Source organism: Lycorma delicatula, chromosome 4 (genome assembly GCF_047948215.1).
Source record: "Lycorma delicatula isolate Av1 chromosome 4, ASM4794821v1, whole genome shotgun sequence".
NCBI lineage: Eukaryota > Metazoa > Arthropoda > Insecta > Hemiptera > Fulgoridae > Lycorma > Lycorma delicatula.
Genome location: NC_134458.1, coordinates 10898603 through 10925417, shown reverse-complemented (window position 1 = coordinate 10925417; position 26815 = coordinate 10898603). Strand labels below are relative to the sequence as shown.

At 27.9% G+C, this 26815-nt stretch overlaps 1 protein-coding gene across 1 annotated transcript in view; it reads left to right on the top strand.

Annotated features, from left to right (window-relative positions):
* Positions 1-10298, top strand: part of siz (Brefeldin-resistant Arf-GEF family protein schizo) — a 75193-nt gene extending 64895 nt beyond the window's left edge. The window contains exon 13 of the mRNA XM_075362296.1: positions 9854-10298. Within this exon, the coding sequence (XP_075218411.1) occupies positions 9854-10104 (251 nt within the window). The 3' untranslated portion in view covers positions 10105-10298. The remainder of the gene's footprint in view (positions 1-9853) is intronic.
* The last annotated feature ends 16517 nt before the right edge of the window (positions 10299-26815 follow it).

Here is a 26815-nt window from a genome sequence, read left to right as displayed (position 1 = left end):
CCTTCTATAATTAACGGGACAGTCATCATTTCTTGTGGTTCTAATGCTAGCTCAATTTTCTTTTTCAAGGGCACATAGGGTTTGAATTTCTATTCAGTTATTGATGAAAGTACTGATTACACTATTCTAACATTACAGCTACATCTTCAACGTGACTCACAAAATTAAATTCACACCTTAAGCAACAACTTCTATAATCTAGCCAAAGCACCCGTTTTTGATTTGAAATGCTATTCTAAGATAGGAATTCTAATGTCTAGTAATATTTCAAATGTCTTTATTCTTTCCAATAACATACAGTGTTTGCTAGACTTCGATCCATGACTATCTTAACAGCAGGCAGAATATCAAACGCGTTCAGAATTTTAATTGATAACATTTTGTTCATCTTGAATTCTAAATTTAATTTATTTAAATATCCTTTGAGAATAATAACCATTTTTAATTCATTGTTGATCCATGAGTTCAGTTAAAGAGTTTGTGTTCATTGGTTAGAAAACCTCTTTACTTTCTTTCTTGTGGGAAGTCAGTAAGGGAATCAGGAGGATGACTTGGAGTATTTTCAGTGACTGACATCATTCTAAATAATATGTTTTGAGAGTAATATTTAAAAGGTTGTGAAATCTATCTTTAAAAATTGATCTGGTAAACCAGTCCTTTGAGTTCAATAGCAAATTATAGGAAGACAGATTTCAGAATTGGCTTTAAGTGGTCTTAGATCTTTAGATCAATGGCTTCATCGTGCAGTCACCAGCCACATTTGTGCAGCCAGCATTAAATTTTAATTAATTTTTTGTCACAAATCCTGGGGGGTTTCTCCTCTTAAGCCTTAATATCTATTTAGGCATTTTGTCTCATTAAAAAGTCCAATTTTATCAGCATAGAAAATTCTGAAACGATAAATTTTTTGTACATCATTTCTTTCTTACTTTGTAACAACTGCATTAATGGTCATTAAGTAATATTGTATGAATACAACAAAAAGTGGTGATGGCAGATTTTCACATTCTTTTTTTAAACAAGATCTAAAATAATCTGTTATTGATATGAAAAATATTATTAACCAATATGTTATGCAGTACTATTGATATGAGGCTTTACATTAATATTGTTTACTATATTTTGTAGAACCACATATTTTGAGATTAGAGTTAAATTATTACAAACTTAATTTAATAGTTACATTTTAAAGAAACATAATTTTTTCTTATTCGATATCCTATTAAAAGATTATCATATGCCTAATATATTGTCCTGTTCTGTATTATAGAATATAATAAAAATTTTAATCATTGCTAATAACTTGCTTAATTTATTACTTTCATACTGGTGGAACATCACTGTTATTGTTAGCAGTATATAATAATATAAGATATCCATAGAATATTGTCTGTGAAATTAATACCATGAAACGTAATATAAAAAGTAAAATTACAGTTACTGAATGCTTGAATAGATACTATTGTGTTAAAAATTAATTATCAAATGTTGATATAATTTTTACGGATGTTTAATTTAACAAATAGTTAATTTCATTCTTAACATATTGCCTGATAAATGAGAACAAATTTAATACTAAAAGTCATTCTATGGAAATGCTTGTTTTACTTGTGATAATTTGATCATTAACTTTGGCTTTTGTTTTTAATACGTTTGTGTATTTATCTTCCTGCTTAATATTTTATTAATATTTCAATCTGAAATATGACCAGTTGGTGGCAGCTAAGTCCCATTTGTATAAAAAAAAATTACCGAGATACTGTTCTTAGAGATTTTAATAATTTTGTTAAAATAGTAGATGATTACTGATATTTAAGTGTTTAATATTTAAAGTTTAATTTACTATTAGGTTGTTTATGCACATAAATTTTTTTTGTAAATCATAACTATAGACTCGCCGGCACATATGTTGGTGCAGGGAGTGAAAGCCTACCTACTAGCATTTTGCATGCATTGGCTTCCGTTACAAGCAAACTAAAAACATTGTCATTTTCTAAATGTCTTTTGTGGTATGATAATATATAAAAAACAGGTTTCATAAACTTGCTGTAGCCTGTGCAATTGTTAAGTTTTATTCTAAATTATATATTGATGTTGTGAACTAGGACTACTTCCTGTTGTATAGCAACTAATAGTAATAGAATCATTCATGAATCATACATAACTAATGTGCTATTTATGAATTGTAAATGCAACATGCAATTCTATGAATTTCATTTACTTATTTTTAATCTACTTTAATCATTGTGCTGTGAAGAATCATTTGTCACACATCGCTTGTAATTATGTTCTAGAAGTGGTTATTGTAGATTAGTAGAATTTGTATTCCTGCTTACAATAGGAGGTTTAACAGGAGTGATTTTAGCTAACTCGTCAGTTGATGTAATTCTACGTGATACTTACTATGTAGTTGCTGATTTCCATTATTTTCTATCAATAGGTGCAGTATTTCCAATGCAGTGTTTCATTTATTGCAGTGTATATTTTCCTTAATGAAGTGAATAGCTGTTAGTGTTCTGTAGTTTTCATGTAAGACTTTGTCATAAATTCAGTCATGTAAATTTCTAATATTTCAATACAGTTATTTTCTTTTAAAATGCCCAGGTTAGGAAGAAAACATACAGTAACTCATAATCAGGTGAGGGAAAATGTATTCAATGTTTACAATTTCTTTTTACAAAACAATGCCGGAACCTGAGTAGTGAGGAAAACTGAAGTGCTGAATACAGTTGTTCAAGCAACAAAAGTGTCAAAACAAATGGTCCAAAGTATTATAGCAGAAGGGAAATAAAATGAAACTGAGAAGCTATCCGTGTTCATTTTGCCAAGAAAACATGTAAATCGCCCCATTACTGTGTGCAATTTAAATTTGTTTGATATGGGTGCTTTGAGGTGCTTAATAAATAAATTTTATGTAACTGAAAAATGCGTTCCTACTGTGAAGAGAGTTATGCAAAAAGCACGTGAAAGTAAAATTAATTTCAAAGGGAGTGAAAGATCTTTAAGGAGAAAATTACATTAAATGGGATTTAGATGGAAAAAATCCCTTTCAGTACGCTGGAAGACAGAGGTAGATTTCACTGGTACTAAGTAGGGGATAAAGAAGATTTCTACCTTAAAGTTAAGAAAAAAGTAAAATTTACTCAATATGACAATGGTTGCATCTAAAAAAAATTTCACATGTTTAGCATACAGCAAACCCCATCTTACAATTCCAGTAACATTTTGGTCATATCAAAAATTGTTTCGGACAAAAGTTTTAGGTAATGTTTAGAGGACTAATGACCACTTTAAACAGATTCGATACTGTGCCTACTAAGGGAGGTATGATTTTTTTGCTTTTGAAACTCCATTTTTTCCACTACCTGGGCCAATGGTTGGGGTTATCAAAAAACTTTATTTAGATAAGTTTTAGGCCATTATCCAAAGAATATTAGTAACTTTAAACGAATTCGATATTTTACGTAATAAGAAAGTTATAGCAATATTTTGTTTTTTCAAAAAAGCCTCCCCATTTCCACCTCCTTGGTTCGATTTTGCCCATTAATGAACTTGAACGAGATTTTTGGTTGTTATATTTTATGTATCAATTTCAAAGTGATGGGCGCAAAATTACGGCAGTTATTGTGTCCACAAGAAAGTGAAATATATATATTTGTATAAATGTCTATATAGTCTTTTGAACTGACGCTGGTTTTGGGGTCTGGGGGATGTGAAACATGAGGATATGTCAAAATTTTACGGAAGTCGAATCATGGTACCTATTACAATAGGTAGCTTTCTTATGAAAGCTACCTAAAAAACAGAAGACAGCCAGAAAATACTGATAGAATGGCTTATATTAAAATGCAAAGAATGAAATTTCTATGACAAATTTCCGTGTTTCGCAAAGAAGGAAAACCGATTGTATACACAGGTGAAACCTATATTCACAGTAGCCATGGGACACCAAAATCATGGGTAGACACAACAAACCTTTATGAGGGACTGAAAATACCAGTACTCAAGGGCTCACTATTAATAATTGTTCGTGCCGGATGGCAATAAAGGATTCATTAAGAATGCTTTACTTATGTATGAGTCAAATAAGAAAGGAGATATCACAAATTGATAGATTCCAAAAAGTACACAAAATGGTTATGGGAGAAGTGTATTCCCAACTTGCCACCTCGGTCGGTCATTGTTCTAGATAACATATTGTATCACAATGTTCTGCTACAAAAGCAGCCAAATTCTAACTCTTTAAATAGTGATATGATAACATGGTTAGTTGAACTACTAATTAACTGTTTTGCTATTATGAAGACTGAATTATATGATATAAAATTACATAAAGAAAATCAAAAGGAGTTTTTTAATAGATAACATTTTTGAAAATTATGGTCACACAGTTCTATGGTTGCCATTTTATCATCCTGACTTAAATGCCATTGAAATGATTTGTAGTCAAGTGAAAGGGCAAGTAGCTAAAAGAAATACAACTTTTAAGATGTCAGACGTTCCTAAGTTAGCTGAAGAAGAATTTTATAAAGTGTCTGAAGCCAAGTGGAGTGATGTCTGTGAGCATGTTGTCAACATTGAAAAAAAATACATTAAAGATGAACATTTATATGATGTACACAACAATTTTGTGATAAATATAAATTCAGAATGGGTTACACGCTCTTTAGAAACCACCGATGACAGTGACTTTGAAATTTGCGAGCTACAGCAATTAAGTGAGTAGAAAAAATAATTATTTAAAGTACTTTAAAATAATAAATAATAATATTAATTGGGATACTAAACCAGTTTTAATTAAGTAGGATTGTATATGTTTTTGGTTATAAATATCATCTATATTAAACTGACAATGTTTTCAGTCGGCCTAGTATCATGCCAAATGTTTGCTGAATGCTAGTAGATTTTTGTGCCAGCTTATATACGTATAGTTATACTGATATTTTATTATTCAGCTCAAGATTAATGCATATTGTGTTTATCTTGCCATGCCTGGAATTATTTAAATTTATATTTCATAATAAAAGTATTATAATAAATTATATTAGCTTTAGTAATTTTATTTGTAATACATATCTATTAAGTTTTAGGTACAGTAGTTAATATTTTCTTATTAATCTGCATGTTGAAATTTAATTATTATAAACTTTGCAATTTTTTTTGCATTTGTTTTAGGTGTTGTGGAAATGTTACCGTACATTTTTGTTTGAATATTTTATTTACCAGATTATGGGCATTTGTGTTTAAGTCACTAACTTTGATAAGATTTCTCTTGCCATATTTTATTTTTTTAATTATTTAATATTTTTATTTACTTTTTATTTGCCATAGAGTATTTGAATAAATATTTATATATATTAATCATTAAAGGATAATAACAAACTGTATGTTTAACATGCAGTGTGTGAAGCATGAAGTTGATGTGTGTGTGTACATGCATGTGTGTTTAGCCTTTTTTTATAATTTAATATCAGTAGTTATGTAATTTCATTGTTAGGGAATTATTGTTTAACAGTGGGATTGTAAAAGTTCCGTAAGGTATAGAAGATTGTGTTATGGATATGAATATTTAAAAAGAAATGATGATAACAAAAATACATCTTTGGGTTGTATGAATTAAGAGGAACTAGGAAACTTTTTAGTCCCTCTAAACCTCCTAGTCCTTATCTAATAAACTTATCTGACAAGCACCTCAGCTTCAGTTGGGCCTTTTGTGTAGCCTCTGGATAGGAAGAGTGTAGACAGGTTTTTAGATACAAGTGTCTATTAAACTATGCATATACAATAAGTCTACACATCTATACAACTTTGGTGTGGATTCAGTAGGGGTTTTGTTAAAACTTACAGAACATATTGTGAAAAAACAGATCAAGCTTAGTGAGAATGATTAATGTATCCACAAAGAAGCAATAAGATAAAAACGATTTTTTTAAGAGGTGATTCAAAGATCTTTCAGGTAAAGGGTGGTCAGTCTATCCACAATTCTTGTCGAGATCTTGGTATCTGGCTTTACCAGATTAGATGGAAGTAACAAATTATTGATAAAAAATTTTACAGTGCTAAGCTCAAATATATGGTGTAATAGTTTTCTTTTTCCCCAGTTACTAAAGGGTCACCCTAGAAAAGAGCTTGAACTTGTTCTTTAAGTTTCATTAAGAAAAGCTTATTCCCATCACCAGAATTGTGTGGCATGGAAATATCTAGATTAATTATGAACTGTTCAGCTAACAGATCGTACAGGGGTTTTTTTTAATACTAGTTACTGTAGCTGTATAAAGGTGCTGTGTTAAACAAAGTGTATGGTTGAATAACAACTGTATTTGGTGGGCTTGAGATACTGATGTTCAACAGTTACTGAATATTTGGCTCGTTTAAGAAGACAGGGAAACCGCTTCACTTATTACTTTCCTGTTAAGCCTGATATGGAATTTTATACCATTTTCAAGAGTGATTTTTGTTTCATTTCAAGTTGCCTGTAATCATTCATTTGCGATAATAAAGCAGACAGACAAATGGATGCATATTTAATGTTTTCTTAGTTGGGACAATATAGAAAAATGTACAGTCATGTGGATTTCTCTTCATATCACTTGGTGTTTTTTTCCTTCTTCTTAATAAGCTCTGTTTGAGTGATGTTCTAGAGGATTTTAATATAGGAGCACTACTTTATATCTCTTTTTTAATATTTTTGCATGTGCATGTGTACAAATGCTTGAGCTCAGTTTTGTGTTATTTGATATTTATATTTTTTGTAGATAATAATATTTAACATTCCTGAGGAAGAGATGTCAATTTTAACATTGTATATTTTTCCCATTCATTATTTGCTCATAGTATTTTGGTGGGCTTCTTGTGTCAAACAAGTGTGTAGACTCTAAAGATTTTACTTGAATTAAAATGATTTGGGGCTTTTCTATAAAGATTTCTAATATCTTAATTAATAACATAATTTATACATTTTAATTGGACATTTTTTAAAATTTCTAGCACATTATGTATTGGAACTTATAAAAATTGATATAAACAATTTTTATTTTTTGTTATATAATCTCTGTTTCTCTTGTTGCAGTTGGTTAAACGCCATTGTTACTAATTCTTTCTTTTTTTCTTATTCTCGCTTTTAATTTTGAAGTGTTTAATAACTTGCTTAGTTAAATCTGAGTGAAACCTTTGTTTTATAGATATCTGTTAGTACATATTAAATTCTCACATGGAGAAGATCTGCTTGCTTCTTAAGGGTATTGATATTGGAAAAATAACATTTACAAAAGAAAAACAATATAATGTATTGTGATGAACTCCACAAAAGCTTTACTGCTTAAATTTCTATAAATAAATACAATAAAATTTACAAGTGTCATTTAGGTGCTATTAATTTAGCATTTTCATGAGTGGTTAATTTTAAAAAAAATTCTTGCCATCTCTTTTCCTACAAAAAATTATAAGTTAATTCCTTTAAATAAATGGTTAATCAGCATGTTTTCTGACCAGGAGTAATTTGCATGTTAGAAAAGAAATTGTTAGTATTTCACATGCATATGCTTTAGGATTGCACTGAATCAGTTCAATTACACAGTATAGTATAATAGTAAGGAAATTTGAATTGGGGGAGGATATTCAAGACAAGCTATTGCTTATCTTGAAGTTTTTGTCTTTTTTAACTAAATTGATTCTACTCATTCCTTTCTAGTATGTTCTGCATTTTTAACTTTAATGAATGTTTTATAGAGTACATTCTCAACTGTGTGTTTCACACATTCTAATTTTCATTTTGCTTTATTGTTTTTGCCATCTAAACTTCCTTGTAGAGTCAAATTCATCAACCTTGACTGTCTTAATGGCTCACCAGTCGTGTCCTTTTTGCAAAATTTGTCATAAACTTCCCTTTCCTCATTTTGTCTCAAAATCTCTTCATTCTGTATCTATCGAGCTGTCTAGTTTTAAAAATTCTAATATAATAACACATATCTAAAGTCTTTATTCTTTGTCTTTCTGGCTTTTTATACTTCCATGTACACATCATATTGATACTTTTAAGAGTATCTTTTCAACTGCTGAATCCATGTTTCATAGCAGTGGATTTCTTTTCTAGATAAAAGCACTCTTGACTTTTGTAAAGTGGCTTTTAATATTTTTTTTTTTTACATTTTAATTTTTTATAATTTTACTACCTAAATAATAAAATTTCATGACTTGTAAATATGTTGTACTCTTGTATTTTAATGTTTATTAACTCGGTATCCTTTCTGTCTTATTCCATTACCTTTGTTTATTTGTGAATTGGATTTCTTCCCCAAAAGTAAATTCTTACCATTCATTTCTTCTTATAGTTCATTCCTAATTTTTTCTAAGTAGTAAATCATAAGATTTTCATTTTTCTCCTTGCACTGATACTCAACTCTCAGATTTTCCTTTTAGTTGCTTCTCTATCTTTACAATATGGTATTCTACTGATTGTTAGATCTCTTTTGCCACTATTATCTCCACTTGTTCCTATCCCATTGCTGCTCTTTGGTAATTCTATATTCCCTATTTTTAATTTTATCAACTTCAGTCTCTTCCTCCTTTCTTCTTCTGTTCTTCCAGCTTTCCACTCAAGACCTTCTTCCATATACTAATTTAAAAAAAGTAAAGGGGACATACTGCATCCCTCTTGCTCTTTTATGTATTACAGCTTATGTTTAACTCCATTCTGTATTATTGAATGGTTTTTTAAAATCTACAATTGCCGTACAAGTAGCCTTATATTTCCTCAACTTGGGTTCTAAAGTTAATCTGGGAACTAAAATTTCTTCTCATAGTCCTTTGCTTCTCTGATATTGAATTGATTTTCATCTAGCACACCATCTTACCTCTCATTTAATTTTTCTACAAATTATTCTACACCTATGATGTACATTTGTGATAATATATTTTTGTATGAAGCATGCATATTGATATGAGTCTACATTCTTCTTATTCATTGATCTTGGAGTGTTTGAATGTAAAATGCTGATTAATCCGTGCAATGATTAGTTACGATGAGTTAGTAGAATGAAGGAAGTCATCCTACAAGAAAGATACCTCCTGCCTAACAGAGATGTAAAATCTTTCCATGAAAACTACGTCATAGAGGGGGGATGCTGGTTAATATGTATGTGTTGCTTGGTGAGGTTTCACTGTATTTGTATATTTTTGTTTTTACTTGATAATGTTTCAGTATATTTCCATGGAGTGGCTGTTTTATTGAAAAATATTTTAGTAAAATTATTATAAATTGCCCTTATAACTATGTGTTACTTAGAAATTAAACTACTTATCAGCTATAATGTGATGTCTGTTTGGTATATGCATCACATTTGTGCAGTTTTAAAATGCAACTTTAATTGCCTTCATAATTTAAATTTTGTGTTAATGTAAATAGTGTGGCTTGGTTTTCATCTAGTATTAAATAGTTTTAAACTTATAAGAAACTATTTGAATCTATTTAATTTGATTTAGCAGATCAAATTGTGATAATTTTAAATGCAGTTTATGAACTGTTTTATTTGCTGACCTAAAGTCATTACTGAAATTTATAAGATTCCACAAAGCTATACATATGCATGTTTGCTTGTGTGCCCTACCTTGGACTTTGTATCCATGAATGTTCTTTGATCTCAATCTATATTTTTAGAATGCACTTCAGCATTTCTTTGCATAGTTTTAGTATCATCCCTTAGTTAATCTGATGAGATTCAAGCCACCTTTCTTGAATATGACAGATAATTGCCCATAAAAGGAAAGGCATTATTATTGTTATATGGTTTTTACATTTTGTGTATGTCCATAATTGAATTTTTGGTCGGTTAATAAGTTCGGCGTCGATCTAAAGTTGTAGGAGAGAAAGCACAGCGGAGAGGCAGTGTGGGATCATTAGACTCGGGAATGTCTGTCTCATTTCAATCAACATCTGCAAGCACCGTAAGTCGAGATTCATCACCGCAGAATATTTTCTCAAACAAATCTACTCATCAGCAATCACAGCAGCAGTCATTCCTCAGTAGTCTATTTGCTAAACGTGAACGCAAAGCTTCAAAAGTTGGCACCGAAGATGTATTGGCTGTGCGTTCAACGGAAGTTTAACATTCAGATAAGAGAGGCTCTGTCTCTAGTCTCGCTGGACATTTCTTTAGAAGGAAAAGTTGTATTCCTGAATCTCTCTCAAAATAGATGGTAGCAGAGATAACTGGAGTCACCAGCATTTTGTCTTCAGTTATCCTCTGAAAGTGTAAACTGTTAATTGATTTGTGTTTTATATATTTTCTATTAATTTTTGGTCATCCATGTTGAAACTTCAATACTGGAAATTATTTATCACATTTGATTAATTTTTATACTTTTGTGCAGTTTAAAATGTCAAGATAATGGATATTTGTTTAAATGTTTCCAGTTTAATGATTAAATGAAATTATGTAATTATTGTTACCTTAAAATTTTCTGATGGTAGCATATACACTTTACTATGATTGTATGAACTAGATTGTGTTTATATGTATAAAAAAAAATATATATATATATATATATATATATATATATATATGTATGTATGTATATGTATATAAATTTATATTTAATAGATCAACCCAAGTGCAGAATAATTAAAATAGGATTACTTACCTTATTTCATTACATAAGCAGAAGCGCTTTTACGAATTTAATTCGCATCATCAGCTGCATTATATATTTCAAAAAACATCATAAACTTGCAGTACATAATATCATAACACTTATTCATTTGTATTTTATGTTAAATTTTTTTAAACTAATTAGATTTTATTAAAAACTTTTAAATTAAATTTAAATTTACTTTATCATGCTTTAAAAGCTTATACAAAAATTAAAAAAACTTTTATTTAAATTAAAAATTAAAAATTATAATCAAAGCAATATGTCAAATATAAAATTGTTTAAAGATTAATTAAAATTGATATTAACATTAATTTAAAATTAAAATAAAAAATTTTTACATATGTAAAAAATATGAACGTCAATATAAAGAAATTAGAATTAAAATAAAGATACAAATTAAAAACTTTTAAAGTAAAATTGTATGTTAGTCATTTCACTAAATTTACTTCAGAGTAAAGTAAATTTACTAGCATATAATTTTACTTTAAAAGTTTTTAATTTTTAACTTTAATTTATTTGCTTATATTGATGTTCATATTGTTCACATATGTAAAAAGTTTTACATTTTAATTTAAATTTAATATCAATTTTAATTAATTAATCTTTAAACAATTAATAATATATTAATTTATATTTATATTAATTTATTAATATTATATATTATATTATATTATATATTATATTATATTATATATTATATTAATATTATATATATATATTATATTTATATTATTTATTTATATATTAATTTTATATTTTACATCTTGCTTTGATTATAATTTAAAATGTTATTAATAATTAATAAAAGTTTTTTAAATTTTTGTATAAGCTTTTAAAGTATGATAAAGTAAATTTAAATTTAATTTAAAATCTAATTTTAAATGTTTTTAATAAAATCTAATTAGATGGAAAAAATTTGATATAAAATATAGATATAATGCAGCTGATGTGAATTAAGTTCACAAAAGCGCTTCTGCTTATGTTATGAAATAAGGTGTCATCCTATTTCAGTTATTCTGTATTTGGGTTGATCTATTAAATATGAATTAATTTGTTTTGGTACAGAGGAATATGGTTATTAAAAGAATTGATTTAAAAAAAAATATATATATATATACACACACACATATAGCTGATGTATTTAACAAGCATTTTCTGTAAATTTTATATTCTTATTCAGTTAATATGCATTTTGTGTAAAAGATCAATCGAGTACCTATTTTTATGTAATATTTTATTTTAGTATTAAAACTGAATTATATAGTGGTTAGTATGTTTTTTTGTTAGTCTTGCCAGTTTTACAAATTAAAATTTTTATTTTTTACGTAATTTTATAAATCTTGGTTATATATAATATAGTACATATTGATTAGATTACAAAACAATAATGTTGCTGAACAATAATATTGCTGAAATATTGTTGAGGGGGAAGGTTAAATTATATCCATGTATTAAGTTATTATTTGGTATTACTGTTAATAAGTAAAATTTTGAGATTTGTTTAGTTAATTGGTAATTTCAGTACAGGTTATTCTGCCTAAATGAATATTCATATAATTAAATATGTATATTATAAGTCATTAGTACCTCATGCTGTTTCTATAGTGTTGATAAGTTGCTCTAAACAAACTCTTGTGTGTTATAAAACAAAATATATCATTTTAGTTACTTTGCAAGTTCATGAGTGAACTGTATTTTTTTTTAACGCAGGCTTAAAATGTAATCCTGAGGTACAGTGAAATAAGTAGATATTTTTGATAATAAATCTCTTACTTTAGCTTTCAGCTGTTTTTATTTTGGTTCAGTAAGCTGTCTTTTTTACACTAGACTGCTTTTGTATCTGTTGTTATTCTAGTAATACTCCCCAAAACGTTTTTTGTGTATTGAAGTCAGTTTCACTTTTATTTCTGTATTTTGTTTTCTAAACCTGCCTAAATCATCTGTCTATCTATATTTCTCATTGATGAGAGTACTGGTGATAAAGAAATTAATTATCCTAATGAGGTTTAATAATAAATCTTTGTTTTACTTAAATATGTCTCTTTTAAAATGCGATCCTTTTACTGTATGTTGTTTGTAACAAATTTGTTTTTATTGCATCATCTTTGTTTTTCATGCATTTCCTGCTTTCAGGGTTCCTATGGAACAGCTGTTTATAATACACTTACATTGTTCCTTTTTTCTTTTAAAAACAGCACTGTTGTTATTCTGCTACACGTTGAGATATTGGATTTCAGTTTCTTGTTTCCCAAAATTAATTAGACTTCAGTTTTTCTCTTATCCATAAATTAATTCATCTTTTTGATGTTTTTTCCCTTACTTCTGATTTAATGTGTAAATTATCTTGATATTTTGTCCCACTCATACACACTTATTTCTTTTTTTTTATAATTCCTCATATTTCTTTCAGCCCACATTTTATATTTTAATTTCCATGTAGTGCCGTCATTATGAATATGTGAAAATATAGGCTGATCATATGTATGCATTATGTAAAACTCTCTTGAATTACATTGCTTTTATCCCATCATAAACTTCTTACCCAGCTAAAGAATCCTCTTATTTTCTGTATCTAACTATTTCCCAAAGAGTTAAGAACTCTTGCTCTTGCTATAATTGTCTTCTTGTGGTTTCTTTTCTTAAAATTGATTGTATCTTATGAGAAGATCTTATAAATATTATGTTTGTATTCTAATTTTCTTGCCACATTTCTCAGGATTCTACTAATCAGTTCCTTTTGGATGAAGGTTGAAGGTCATCCTTACCCTAAATAATAATGTGTGTTTAAATAACAATATTGTGTCCTTATTTTTACTTGATGGTAGATGTAAAGTAATGGGATGTAGAAGCCAAATTCAATTATCCATGTTAACCCTATAAGTTATGACTGTTTCTTCTTAAGATTGGGCTTTTTCTAAACATATTGTAGACTTCTATAAAACAAAATTCCATAATGTACAAAGCAGTAATAACTGAATGTTAATATAATTTTATTCAGACTGTATTGAATAACTTCCTGATAAAAGTTCAAAAATTACCTATTTACTCAATTAAGACGCTGTTGAAAAAAGCTAAGTAAATATATTTTTGAACATATCTTTAATCTTCCCTTCATATACAAAAATAAATCATGAAAATGCCAGTGTGTATATATATTATATATATGTATATACACACTGGAATTTTCATTAAGTGTATGTATGTATCATCAGTCATCAGTGTGTGTGTGTGTGTATATATATATATACTGGAATATATATAAAATGTTTTTAATTTAATAGTAATTACAAAAATATAACCCTTTTTTGTAAAATAATTTTACTGATCACTTTTCAGTGTCTGAATGTAATTGTATCCATAGAATAAACTGAGTATTTATAATATTAACTGATGTTTATAAATGAAAAAGATCAGTATGTTTGTCATTGGTAAAAAAAAAGATTAATTTCAGGTATTGGTTAGTACTAAAATGTTTTGTAATAGTCAAAGATCCGGTAGCTGATTTCTGCAGGTATCTGTTTTTTTTTTTAATGAAACTCAATTTAAATGAATGATTAATGATAATTTAATACATTACTGCCGGGTTGCGTAGCAAAAATTAGCTGCAATTACCTTTAATTTAATATATTGTAATTAATTTATTTTAACGAATTGAAACTATATATTTTTTTAAAGTGAATTAAACATCATTTGAAAGAGAATGATGTGAAGAATGTAAAAAAAAAAGAAAATGGTTGCCAGCTCTCAGTCAGCCGCAACCTCCAAGTTGTCAGATGTAAACAGGTATATATATTATTGTTAATTATTTACACTCATGTTTTTCAAAAAAATTATGTACTAAATTGAAGTTTAATTTTTTCTGTACATGATAATACATGGTTGCCTGTAAAAAAAAAATGGCCGGAAGTAGTGGTTGCCATTATTGGAACTAATTACTAATTACATAATACATAATGAAAACAGCAAAAAGGATGAGAAGTCTAAAATTGATTGTCAACGTCTTTATTTGAAATGAAACAGCGTGCGCATTCCTTCTCTATTGTTCACACTTATCTAGACTGAAAGTAATTTGTTCAAACAATGGCAACCAGTGCTTGTGGCCAATTTTTTTTACAGGCAACCATGTATTATCATGTACAGAAAAAATTAAACTTCAATTTAGTATATAATTTTTTTGAAAAACATGAGTAAATAATTAACAATAATATATATATACCTGTTTACATCTGGCAACTTGGAGGTGGCGGCTGACTGAGAGCTGGCAACCATTTTCTTTTTTTTTTTTACATTCTTCACATCATTCTCTTTCAAATGATGTTTAATTCACTTTAAAAAAATATATAGTTTCAATTCGTTAAAATAAATTAATTACAATATATTAAATTAAAGGTAATTGCAGCTAATTTTTGCTACGCAACCCGGCAGTAATGTATTAAATTATCATTAATCATTCATTTAAATTGTTTCATTAAAAAAAGAACATATACCTGCAGAAATCAGCTGCCGGATCTTGTACTATGATATAATAGAGACTTTTTGTTTATTCTCTTGTTAACTGTGAAAGCTTCACAGTTGATTCTTATCACTTAAAAGATAGAAAACTAACATGTAAATGTGATGCCCATTATTTATTGGGTTAACACTGTCATCCAGGTTGGTGGAACATGCCAATACTTGATTTTCCTAAGGGCCTAATGTTCTGTGGTTTGACTGAGAATAATTGTATTTCATAGTGAACAGGGTAGTATGTATTGTAGTTCTGTATACTTCCATTTTAACTAAACTTATTTATAAAAAAGAAATTAATATTTATTTTGTAAAATAAAATAAAATAAAAAAATATTTTTTTTTAAGGTGATTAGAATTAGTGAAGTTTAATGTGTGTGATGTTAAGAGATAAACAGATGTGGAGCAACTGTGTGATGAGTGATTTAAATTTAACATAGCAGTAAAAAATACCATTAAATCTCTATAAAAATGAGGTTTGTAATGAATTGAATCTGTGGTTACTATCTATGGAATATCTTCTTTTGAATGATTTTCTCTTATTGTTGTATATTTTAAGAGATATAAAATGAATGAATCTATAAAAAGTTCATAAATTTTGAGTGTGATTTATATATACTTTTTTAATATATTTTTTACTGAAGTATGGTTGCAATTGCTTGGAAGATATGGGTGCTTACTTTCCTATTTCTTAGGTTTTGTTTTTATATCCCTAAATATTATCTGTTATAAGCTGTTGATCTGTATGAGAATAGTTTAACTTAATATCTGTGGACCTAACCAGTTGTGATGTCATTCATTTTTCCTATAAAATTTCATTTTCTTTTTGTACTCTTACACATGCTGGCTCATCTAATTTTGCTTTGCTTTTGCATTCATTTATTTTGTATTTGTGCATTCTTGTTTGTAATTGTGTAATTCTGTTTCTTAATTTTAAAATTATTATTTTTTTAATGCTATGTGCACTTTTTTAATTTAGTTCATCATAATGCAATTAATTTTTCTGTGTACTAAGCAATTCAATTATTGGGTGTTGTTTGGGGTGTTTTTTTAATTTATGAGTGGTTTCAAAATTTATTTATTTTTATTGTCTTTTTTTAAACTTGTAATAAGTATTACAAGATTGTTTGTCTGCCCGTTTGTCTGTCTGAAAGAAAATGTTGCCAAAACACTTAATGTAGAAATTTGTAATTGTTATGGAAACATGAAAAATATTGAGTTCAAAATATTTGTTTTTTAAATTTTAAATCACATGCTAATGTGAAACTGGAAAAAAATTGTGTTTTAGAAAATGTTGATTGTGATGTTAGATGAAAGGTAATAAGTGTTTGCATTATATGCATATCATACACTATGCAGTCACTCTTGCAAGTTTTAAGCAGTTACAGTCAAAATTAAACAAAAGATTTTTTCTCCTGTTTTCTAATCATATACCCCAGAATTCTGAAAAAATCTACACTATTTTCTCTTTACCACGAATATTAATAGTATAATAGAAATTCTGTGTAGAAAAGGAGTGCTAATAATTTTTCAAAATTTTTATTTTTGATTTATTAACAAAGCCGGAACGATAGCTGTTTTTCATGGTCTGACATGGAAACTCTTCACTTCACTTCACTTCACTTTGAGAGAGAGAGAGAGAGAGAGAGAGAGAGAGAATATATCTTTTAAGTGATGTGATTCTTGGTTGCTAGTTGCACAGTAAACAACAGTTCTGTAGATGTAGGTGCATGTAATTTGTTTGGATTGATGATAGTTTGCAATCAACTATTATGATAGTAATAGGTTTTTTTGGCATCTTTAATAGGCTTTCCAAATGGAAGAATAATTGTGAATTTATTATTTGTTGTTTGGTCATACAACAAAATACTTTTGCTGTTAGCTCATAGAAGTTATCAGATAATATTAATTATTGTGCTACATTTTCAGAACTACAAGAACTGATAATTACTGGATAGTACAATATTATAGCATGGAATTTTACTGAGTAGTCGGTTATGGAAGAAAAATTTATGAAATATAAAGTAAATTTGATGAAAAGTTAATTAAAGTTTTGTTTAGTGGAGTGGAAGTGTATGTTGAAAAGCATTTCCCTTGTTTACATCATTTTTACTTTATCATTAGGTAGGCAGTTTAGTTCTATACTGTTCTTAATATATAATAAAACCTCTTAAATATTTAATGTGCAAGTGAAAGCGATTAAAATGTTTGCCACATAAAAGTAAGGACATAATTAGTCATAGAAAAAAAGTTACAGCTTCGTTTTGCAAGATGTAATGATACTGGTAAGGGACCTTATTCAAATGCTTAGGTCTGCGGTGGGCATTTCAAGTTATGTATATAAATTGGCTTAAAAAATACCTGACTGTGAGCTTTTTTATTTTTATTTTTTTTACAAACTACTATAATAAACATAGTAAAGCCTCACCTTACCTAAAACTCAATTTAAAAAATAAAGAATGACATTCATTATTTTCTGAAATTGCAAAATAAAATTTTTTTGTGTTATTATTCTGCGAGTTATTTCTGGTTGAAGAATAATATTCTTTTTAATAATTAGGCTATAAATTTGTTTTAGTATTTTATATGGCTTTGTATGATCCATTTATATGATCTTTATTCAAAGTTACACATTTTATAATGAAATTGCTATTTCTGTTTTCTTTCCTTTTTATATTGTTATACATAAATTTTATAATAATGTTAAAAAATATGTCTTAAAAACTTTTAGATTACTTTAATACTTTTTTAGAAATTAAATGTATTCGTGTGGTTATAATAATGATTTTAAATCCATTGAGGTAAACTTTGTAAATCATTTACACAACTCGACAAATCTCAAAGGATTTAGAACTTGTTTCAAGATATTGCTGAGAGTTATTTGGTATGAATATTTTAATTTTAAAAACTGTTGTACATAATATTTTACTTGCATATAAAAGGTACCAGACCTTGTTATTTATTTCTTGCTTGTATATTTTTTTATATTTATTAAAGCATTCAAACCGCATTTCTGTCACAGATTCCAATGAATGTTCACTCCTTAATGTTGAAAGCGGGGAAGGTTTTGTTCATAAAACTCTGTAAAGAATGAAATGTATTACTTTATAGTTAAAATATTTTTAGTAATTTACTGAAACCGTTTTGGAATAAATTTTGTTTATGTACTAATAAAAATCTGTTTACTTAAAACAACTGTTATTTAACCAGGCTCATTAAATAATAATCTGGTTAAAGGGTTTTCGTTTAGTTATTAATTGATTGGATTCATGTTAAGTGATTGTATATGTGCTGAAGTTTGTGATGTTCATCAAAAGCAGTATAATTAGCAAACCCACCGGGTTAACACGTGGTTAACAACGTCTTTCCAAATCAGCTGATTTGGAAGTCGAGAGTTACAGTGTTCAAGTCCTAGTAAAGCCAGTTATTTTTACACGGATTTGAATACTAGATCGTGGATAGCGGTGTTCTTTGGTTGTTGGGTTTCAATTAACCACACATTTCAGGAATGGTCGAACTGAGAATGTACAAGACTACACTTCATTTACACTCATACATATCATCCTCTGAAGAATTATCTAAATGGTAGTTACCAGAGGCTAAACAAGAAAAAAATAGAAAGAGTATAATTAGCAACCTATCCTATGTAGAAAATATTTAAGTTAAGTATTTTTGCACAAATAATGTGGAGTGTTCATCATAGTTATGACTGTAAAAGAAGATATTCTAGAAAATTCACCATCTGTCTCCATAACAATTGGGCTTATATGGCTGTGAATTCATATATAATTGAGAAGTGATATTAATTGCATTCTGTGTTTCAGTTTTTTTTTCTAATTCTGTAAGCCCAACTTTTCCTATGAAAATTCAGCCTATAAAAATCTGTAACTTAAAACCAAGGACTCAAAATATTAAAAACTTTGTAAATTACCTTGGTGATATAATGACAGCATATCGAGCATACATTTGAAAGTTCTAGATTCAAGTATTGGTTAGGTATGAAATTTTTTACCCGCTACAGTTTTACATACTCATACATTTAAGTAGTTTGACATCAGAAGTGCTATCTGGTTGTAAAAATTCTGACACATCGCATTGTTAAATATAAATATATCATTGTAGTAAAATGAAGGTAACAAATAACTGTTAATTATGCTTTTAGATTGTTCTAACAGCATTAATGCTAATTATACAAATCACAGTTTTTTAACCTTCTTACCTTAAAGGCTATAGAGAGTGGATCAACAGATGTCAACATTATTTTTAAGACAGTACTCATTGAAGTTTATATGTATTAGATGGAAGACAAAATAAAAAATTAGTAATACTGTCTGTAGATTGCTTCCATCATTGATCAGAAACGAAGTTAGTTTATAACTGCAAACTAAATACCTGGTGGGATAGAAGGAGATTAGTTTAAAACCAAGATAAGTAAAAGTTTTTCTTTACAAAGATGTAATGAGCATCCCTGTACTTTTCAGTAAGAATCAAGTTATCAGCCTGCTTAACTTCTGCTGTCTACTACATTAACATTTGATAAATAAGGTTCATAATTATCCTATAGAAAATTAATTTTTGCTACCTGTGTATATAAATTTATATCTGCTTAGTAGAAAATCCATGCTTAAGTATCTACATAAAAATTAGAATTTGGCAAAAGCAGTACTTAATTTTGGATTCAAATTTTTATGAAGGTTTCATGATGTCATCTCTTTGTACATCCACAGCTCTTGGATTGTTGTGTTAGTTGATATAACAATAATGTCATACTATATAATATCACAATCTGTTTGCAAAAATATAATGAAAATAGTCAGCTACATTACAGTACAACAGTAATCATTCCTCTTAGGAAATCCTTTTATTCAACTGGCACTGATGGCTTGATTTAGCTACTAAATATTGTAGTACTGTGTAGTTATCGGTCTAAAGGGTTGACTACACCTAGTTTTGTATGACGTTAGTACTAGTTTAATTTATGGTATTTGAATCATTGAAATTCTATTCTTAAATTAAATATTTTTTCTATTCCCCAAGATGCTGCTACTTCCTGAGATATTTTAGATGTTATGGAACATAACATATAAAGTTGTAAGTGGTACAGTTTATCTTAACAAAAATAGGAAGAGCCTTCTCATTACAAATAATAATACATTTGAGAGTTTTCCTCAGAAAAACTTACTCCAGGTTTGCATCAAACTAACCATACAACTGTTTGTTTAAAATTGTATTGTCTAACTTTTCTGACAAGCTTTAAAACAATCTGTTATTTATTATTATATATTTGAATAAATCTATTTAAAATAATTTTTTAATTTATATAAAAATTTGAAATTTTTGAGAAAAATTATTTTTAAACTAATACTTTTATGGTTGCTGATGTTCATTGATTTATGCTGTGTAAATAATGGAATCATTTATACACTTTTTTTATTACTTGTATTTTAGGTGGAATATTAGTTATAATCAAAACAGAAATAAAAATAATTTTTTTATTATTAATTCAATTATGGATGCTTTCCTCAAACCATCATAAAATAAATCATAATTTATTTACAGTTCTGTAAAAACATATATGTGTGTGTGTATATATATATATATATATATATATATATATATATATATATATATTGCTGGTTTTTTTTTTATTTTATGGATATTTATATATTTTGCAGCTAGTCATCATCTGTTAATTATCTTTAAAAAATAAAATATTGTTGTTAAATACTGTAATTTAATATGTCTATATAAAATTTATAATAATATAACAAATTATCTTGTATAATAATAAAATGTACACAGTTATTTAATATATTTGTGTAATCGCATAATTATTTAAATATGTATATATTTGTATACTTGTATGCTCATAGCAGCAACATTTTGCTGTTTTTTTTATGTTTTTTTTTAGTGTGTTTGTTGCTAGTCTTGTTAAATTATTTCACGTATTGTGATTATAATAACTTTTACAATGGTAATATATATATATATATTTATAAAAACTCCTGAATAAAAAATTATGCTCAGTTAAAAAAAGCAGCAAATTAAAAGCTATAAATTATATTTGTAATTTATGAATAATTAAGTAAATTCAAATAAAAATTAAAACTTTTACTTCATTTTTTATTGTTCAAGTAACATTCTAAGAATCATTTGGTGTTTTTCAAGGTAAATACTATTATGCAGTTTAGAAGTGGTAATTCATTTTAAATAGATATAACAGAATTAAGAAATAATTCATTTGAAAAATAAAACAGTAGCTCTCAAGTATGAATGCTTTTTGATATTTAGTTAGATTTAATAAAAAAATTAGGTAAAAGAAAATAAATTTAGTAAAAAAAAATAAATTAATATTTTAAAGAATTTTGTCATATCATTTTCTTAATTTTTTTGGCAAAAAAAAATGTGATTGAATAGCAAGATTTAATAAAACAGAATTCATTTAATCAGGTAAAGAAAAGTTATACAGCCCAAAGTGGATCAGCACTTCTATCTTTTATTAATAGTATCTACACAATCTAAATATTCAGGGAATTTTAGGATAGTGGTGGCATTGTTTGCATGGTCACTAGTCTGTACATGATATGATATATTGATAATATGGATTTAGGTGTATTTTAATATGCTTATTTTATGTAAACCTTTAAAACTGAGATTTAAATGTGTAATAGTGTTTAAACTGCAGCTAGATTTTTTCTTTTTTAATTTGTGGTATTGTGACAATTTAAAAGAATGATTAATCCAGTCATATTACACCATTACATAAAATATTACCTTGTTGATGTGATTATTTATTATATGTAGGTTGTTTTACTTTCTCTTATGGAATGTTTAATTCTCAGTCTGATAATTATATCTGTTTTATACGAAAAACAAAAGACAAAAAAGTCATGAAGCTTCTGTTGCAATATACTTTATTAAACTTAAAAAGCTGAAATTGAAGTAGTAAAAACAAATATTTTAAAATTGTTATATTAAATTGCATTAATTAAAATAGAACATAAAGAATTCGATAGTTCTTTTACAAATTCTAGATTTTTCACAGTCTCCTAATGGATCTTCTTAGCAATAATGCTAAGTTAAAAGAATGTGGTGTGTTAATTCACCCAGTTTCTAATTTCTCGGCTATTCAGCTCAATAACTCAGTCAGTTAAGGTATAATGGTCTTTTCATAATCTTGTTAAGAAATAAGATGATTCCATTTTCATAGCATTGCTGATATGTTCTTAACTCTGCCGATCTATGAGAATCAGTTGATTGAATCTGAATTTGGCTGTTAGCATTTTACCATGTAATTTTCAGAATACCACTCTTTGAGAGATTATAGTTTGCAGAACTATCAATCAAGTTGTAAGGAATGCAGCTTACCTAACCTGGATGCAGTATTATATTACAGTAAACTTCTTTTAATCTGACACGTTCAGGACCTGAAGTATGCTGGATTATGAAATAATCCAGATTACAGGATGAATGTGGGGGGAAAGGGGAGGAATTAGAACTAAACACAAAAATTACAATAAAACATTTTTATTATGTATTAAAATAGCATAAAAAATTCTTCAGTATAGTATGCACAGTAAAACCAAACAGTGCACTGTAGCCTTAAAAATATGAAAACATCATTTTAATTCTTTAAACAGTTTAAAAACAGCAGCATAAAAAATTACAGTATTCAGTATAGCACAGTAAAGTGCACTGTACAAAGAAAAATGAAAATGAGTGTATTTTTAATACGGAATTGAGCAAGATGCTTATCTAAGTCTGTGGGGTTGTCCTTGTTGGTAGAAGCCATATTAAATAAATGTCAAATATCGGGTTTTTTTTTTATGAAGTCATTTCGTATAATGTGGAGTTTTATTATTTCAGCATCATTGAATGAACTGCTGCATTCAGAAAATTAAATAAATGTTTTCAAGGCATTAGCTCCTTGATTCCAAGTGATATTTGATTTGTCCATGTTATCTTCATTGAGTCAATGTCTTTGGAAGCTGTTGAATTGATCACACTCTATGATGGCCTCACGTGCCAGAATTTCCTCCGTTGCCTCATTTTTATCTGATTTAACTCACTCTCTAATTTCTTCTTGAATTAGCTGTGATATAGGTTTCTCTAAAGGCAAATTACGTAAAACCTCTTCTCTTTTGATTCATCATCAGCAGTTTCACCTTCAGTAATTTCAACATATTGATCTATTACTTCAAGCCAAAGTTTATGCCATGACTTTTTCGAAGTTTCCTGTTTTACTCCATCCCAAGCCAAAGCAGTAGCAAAGATAGCATCTTTAATAGAGAACTGTCCTTGAAAATCCTTAAAATTGAAATTTGATGTCGGTAGATTCTGTACACAGTAACGCTTGTAGTGTGACAAAGTTCTGTATCGTCCCTTGATCCATTGGTTGAAGCAAGGATGTAACATTGGGAGGAAGGTATACGACTGAAATGTTACCAGACACTAATTCCTCCTCATATGGATGAGTTTTACAGTTGTCTAAAAGTAAAATAGCCGTACTGTTTTCAGGCATCTTCAATTTATAAAAATTGCTTTTAACAGCTGGTACAAAGTCTTTGAAGAACCAGTTTCTAAACAATTCTTGATTCATCCATGCATTTGAATGTGCTCCATATATCACAGGTAAGGTTTTCACATCTTTTAAGGCTCTAGGCCTCATTGACTTTCCTATCACAAAAAATTTTGTTTGTCAGCTAGGGTAGAATTTGGTAAGCAATGCCACAAAAGGCCAGTTTCATATATATTTGTCATCTATTTGACAAGTTATCAGTTCATGTTCAGACACAATATACTTGAATTTAATTTTAAACTTTTCACCCCCTTTACCATCTGCCATCTGCAGATTTCAGCTTGTCAGAAACATCTAATTTCCTGACACCATGACAAATCTTAAAACTCCTTAGCCAAATTTACAATTCACATCTATAAGGTTAAGATCTTGTTAAAATTATTTTGTTTTTTCAATAAGCATAGGGCCAGTTATGGGTTTACCTTCTGAAAGTTTTGCTGAAAGCCAATTGTACAAAACCGAATGTAGTTGGCTTAATTTGGTTTTTTAAAGTTTGCCTTTCAACAATATTTTTAAAAATGTCTGATTCATTCAGAAACTTTTTCAACTTGTTTTTATTTTTTTTTATGTCATAAATTGTGGGCGGTCCTATATTGTAGTCTTTCATAATAGTGTGCCTACTTATGCCATATTCAAGCTTCTTGACAATTTTCAGCTTTTGAACCAGAATGAGAGTCAGATGTTTTCTTTTTTAAGAAACAACATTAACTTTAGGATCCATGACACTGTCAAACAGTGTCAATCAGAATCTCACAAGCACTATAAAACACTTTTTTCAGCTGACAACAAACGACTAACAGCCTGGATGTAACACTTAAATAAATTGATGGAAACTGAATATAAAATTTCAACAAAGATGCAGTAAGGAACTCGTGATCCCTGCACCTTTACGATGTCTCCCGAAGACAGCCAAAGATGAGCACACTGTTATATTTAACGACTGCCCCTCTCCAAGCATGCTGTTCAATCTGATGCAACATTTGCCTTCGATCACATATGAGCTTGGACCAGATGTTAATGCTTGTTTTGTGATCAAGTATTTTTTCTAAAAATCATGCAGAATTATCAAGCTTGCTGGATCATAGGATGCCAGATTAAAGGAAGTTTACTGTACTTATCTATTAACTCTTTTGCTCATATCTGTAACCTTTTATCTAAAAAATTGCTTTAGTAAGTTGTTTAATTTTGACTTTCCTAATTGCTGCATGTTTTGAAAATTATTTATTTTTACATTTTGATGATCATTTTTTACTAACATCCTTTGCTAACCTCTCTGTTGAAATGATAAAGTTCTGTTATTTTTTCTCAGCCATCTTTCTTTCTAGCTTCAGATGAAACAGCCACATCAACTGATCGACAGTTTATTGTTCTATTTAAAACTATATGAAAACAGAGTTCTGTAAATCCTAAATATTTCATATTTTACAGTGCATAGCCAGTTTTTGTTTTCATTGTCATTTACAAGTATATCTACATATATTCTGGTTCTTTATTCCAAATGCATTCAGCAAGAATGACTAAGGGTAGGAAGGTAGTTCCCCACTTCACTACTACAGGAGGAGAAGCAAGTCTTTATTTGCCTCATTATTCATTTATTTGTTAGTAGCTTGAAAAAGAAAATGGACTTTTGATGGAGAAGTAATCCAAATTCTCTGTAATATACAACCACTTTTGGTATTGTCGAATTTTATACTTGCAGGTTGTATATTAGAATGTTTTTTGTTGTAGTTTAAATGAAATTTTACTACTAATTTTTAAATAATTCTCTAAAGAAAAATGAAAAGGTTTATTAATTTTTTTTTCTAAAATAGTTTTTTCTTTATCAGTAATAAAATCCTGTGGATTAACATCTTTTTGTAGTATTTGTGTTTAAATTTTAATCATCTAGTAGCCTTTATGTAATATTATTTTCTTTACATGTGTTACATTATTTTCTGTAGTAAAAATCAAGTATAGTTCCATTAACAGTTTATTTATTCTGGCTGTAGTTTTTACTGGTGCCAAATCAAATATAATTATCAGTTATGCTTTTTATATAAAATACAAGGTAACGAAGAAATAAAATTAAAAATAAATAATTTTTGTATTTGTAAATGTTAATGTGTAATTTACAATTTGACACTCTTACTCAATCAGTTATAGCAGTTTAAATTATATTAATGGTAATTATTATTACAGGAACTGGAGTATTTAAACATTATGGGTTGTGACTAATTTAAAAAAATGTATTTATAAATATTAAAATGAAAATGTTATTAATGACTGGCTAAATGGTTAAAGAATTAGCTAATAATAATAATAGGCAGTTGTTATTATCAGGCATAAAAATATAGTGGTGACATTAAAAACTGTTAGACATTAAGATTTATTATATGTAAGTACAGTCTAATGCAGTGTAAAACCATTTTTCTCAGAATAATAATTATTATATTTTATTTTATTTTTTGAAATATTAGAAAATGTAGTGGTAATTATATATATTTTTGACAATATTTTGTATAGAATGTCCTCATGAAGTTATTTTAAGAATTGAATTAAAAGTAAGATAGTCGATTTACATGTTAAATATCATTTATCTGTATTTACTGTTTATTACTATTTGATATCTTGCTAGATATTTTCAGTTTTTCTTTCAGTAATAATACTTAATGTTCCAAATTGAAGCATTAACCCCAACAATTCATTTTAAAATCTGGAAAAAATTATTTAAAAAAAGGTATGTTTTATTTAAAGTGTTTTCATAACAGAAATTAGAATTTGTGTTCAACTTGTACACATAAGAAGATCTTGTCATAACCACAGTTCTCATTTCTAATTTTATATTAATAGTAATGTAGGAATGAATGTAATAATATAATGGTCTTTTTCAATTAACTTTGTTTTTTTAAAAAAAAGAAACTTTTCTGATATTCCTGTAGGAAACAGATAATGTTCATGCTAGGGCAGGTCAATAACTTGTCTGGATCTTGAATCCAGCTGCATTCTCACAGAATATCATTACTTACCAAGGTAAAAGCTCAGTTTTGCTGATTGGTCTGTTCCCTGGCACTCATACATGTATAACTTTCTTCGTGTAGTGTC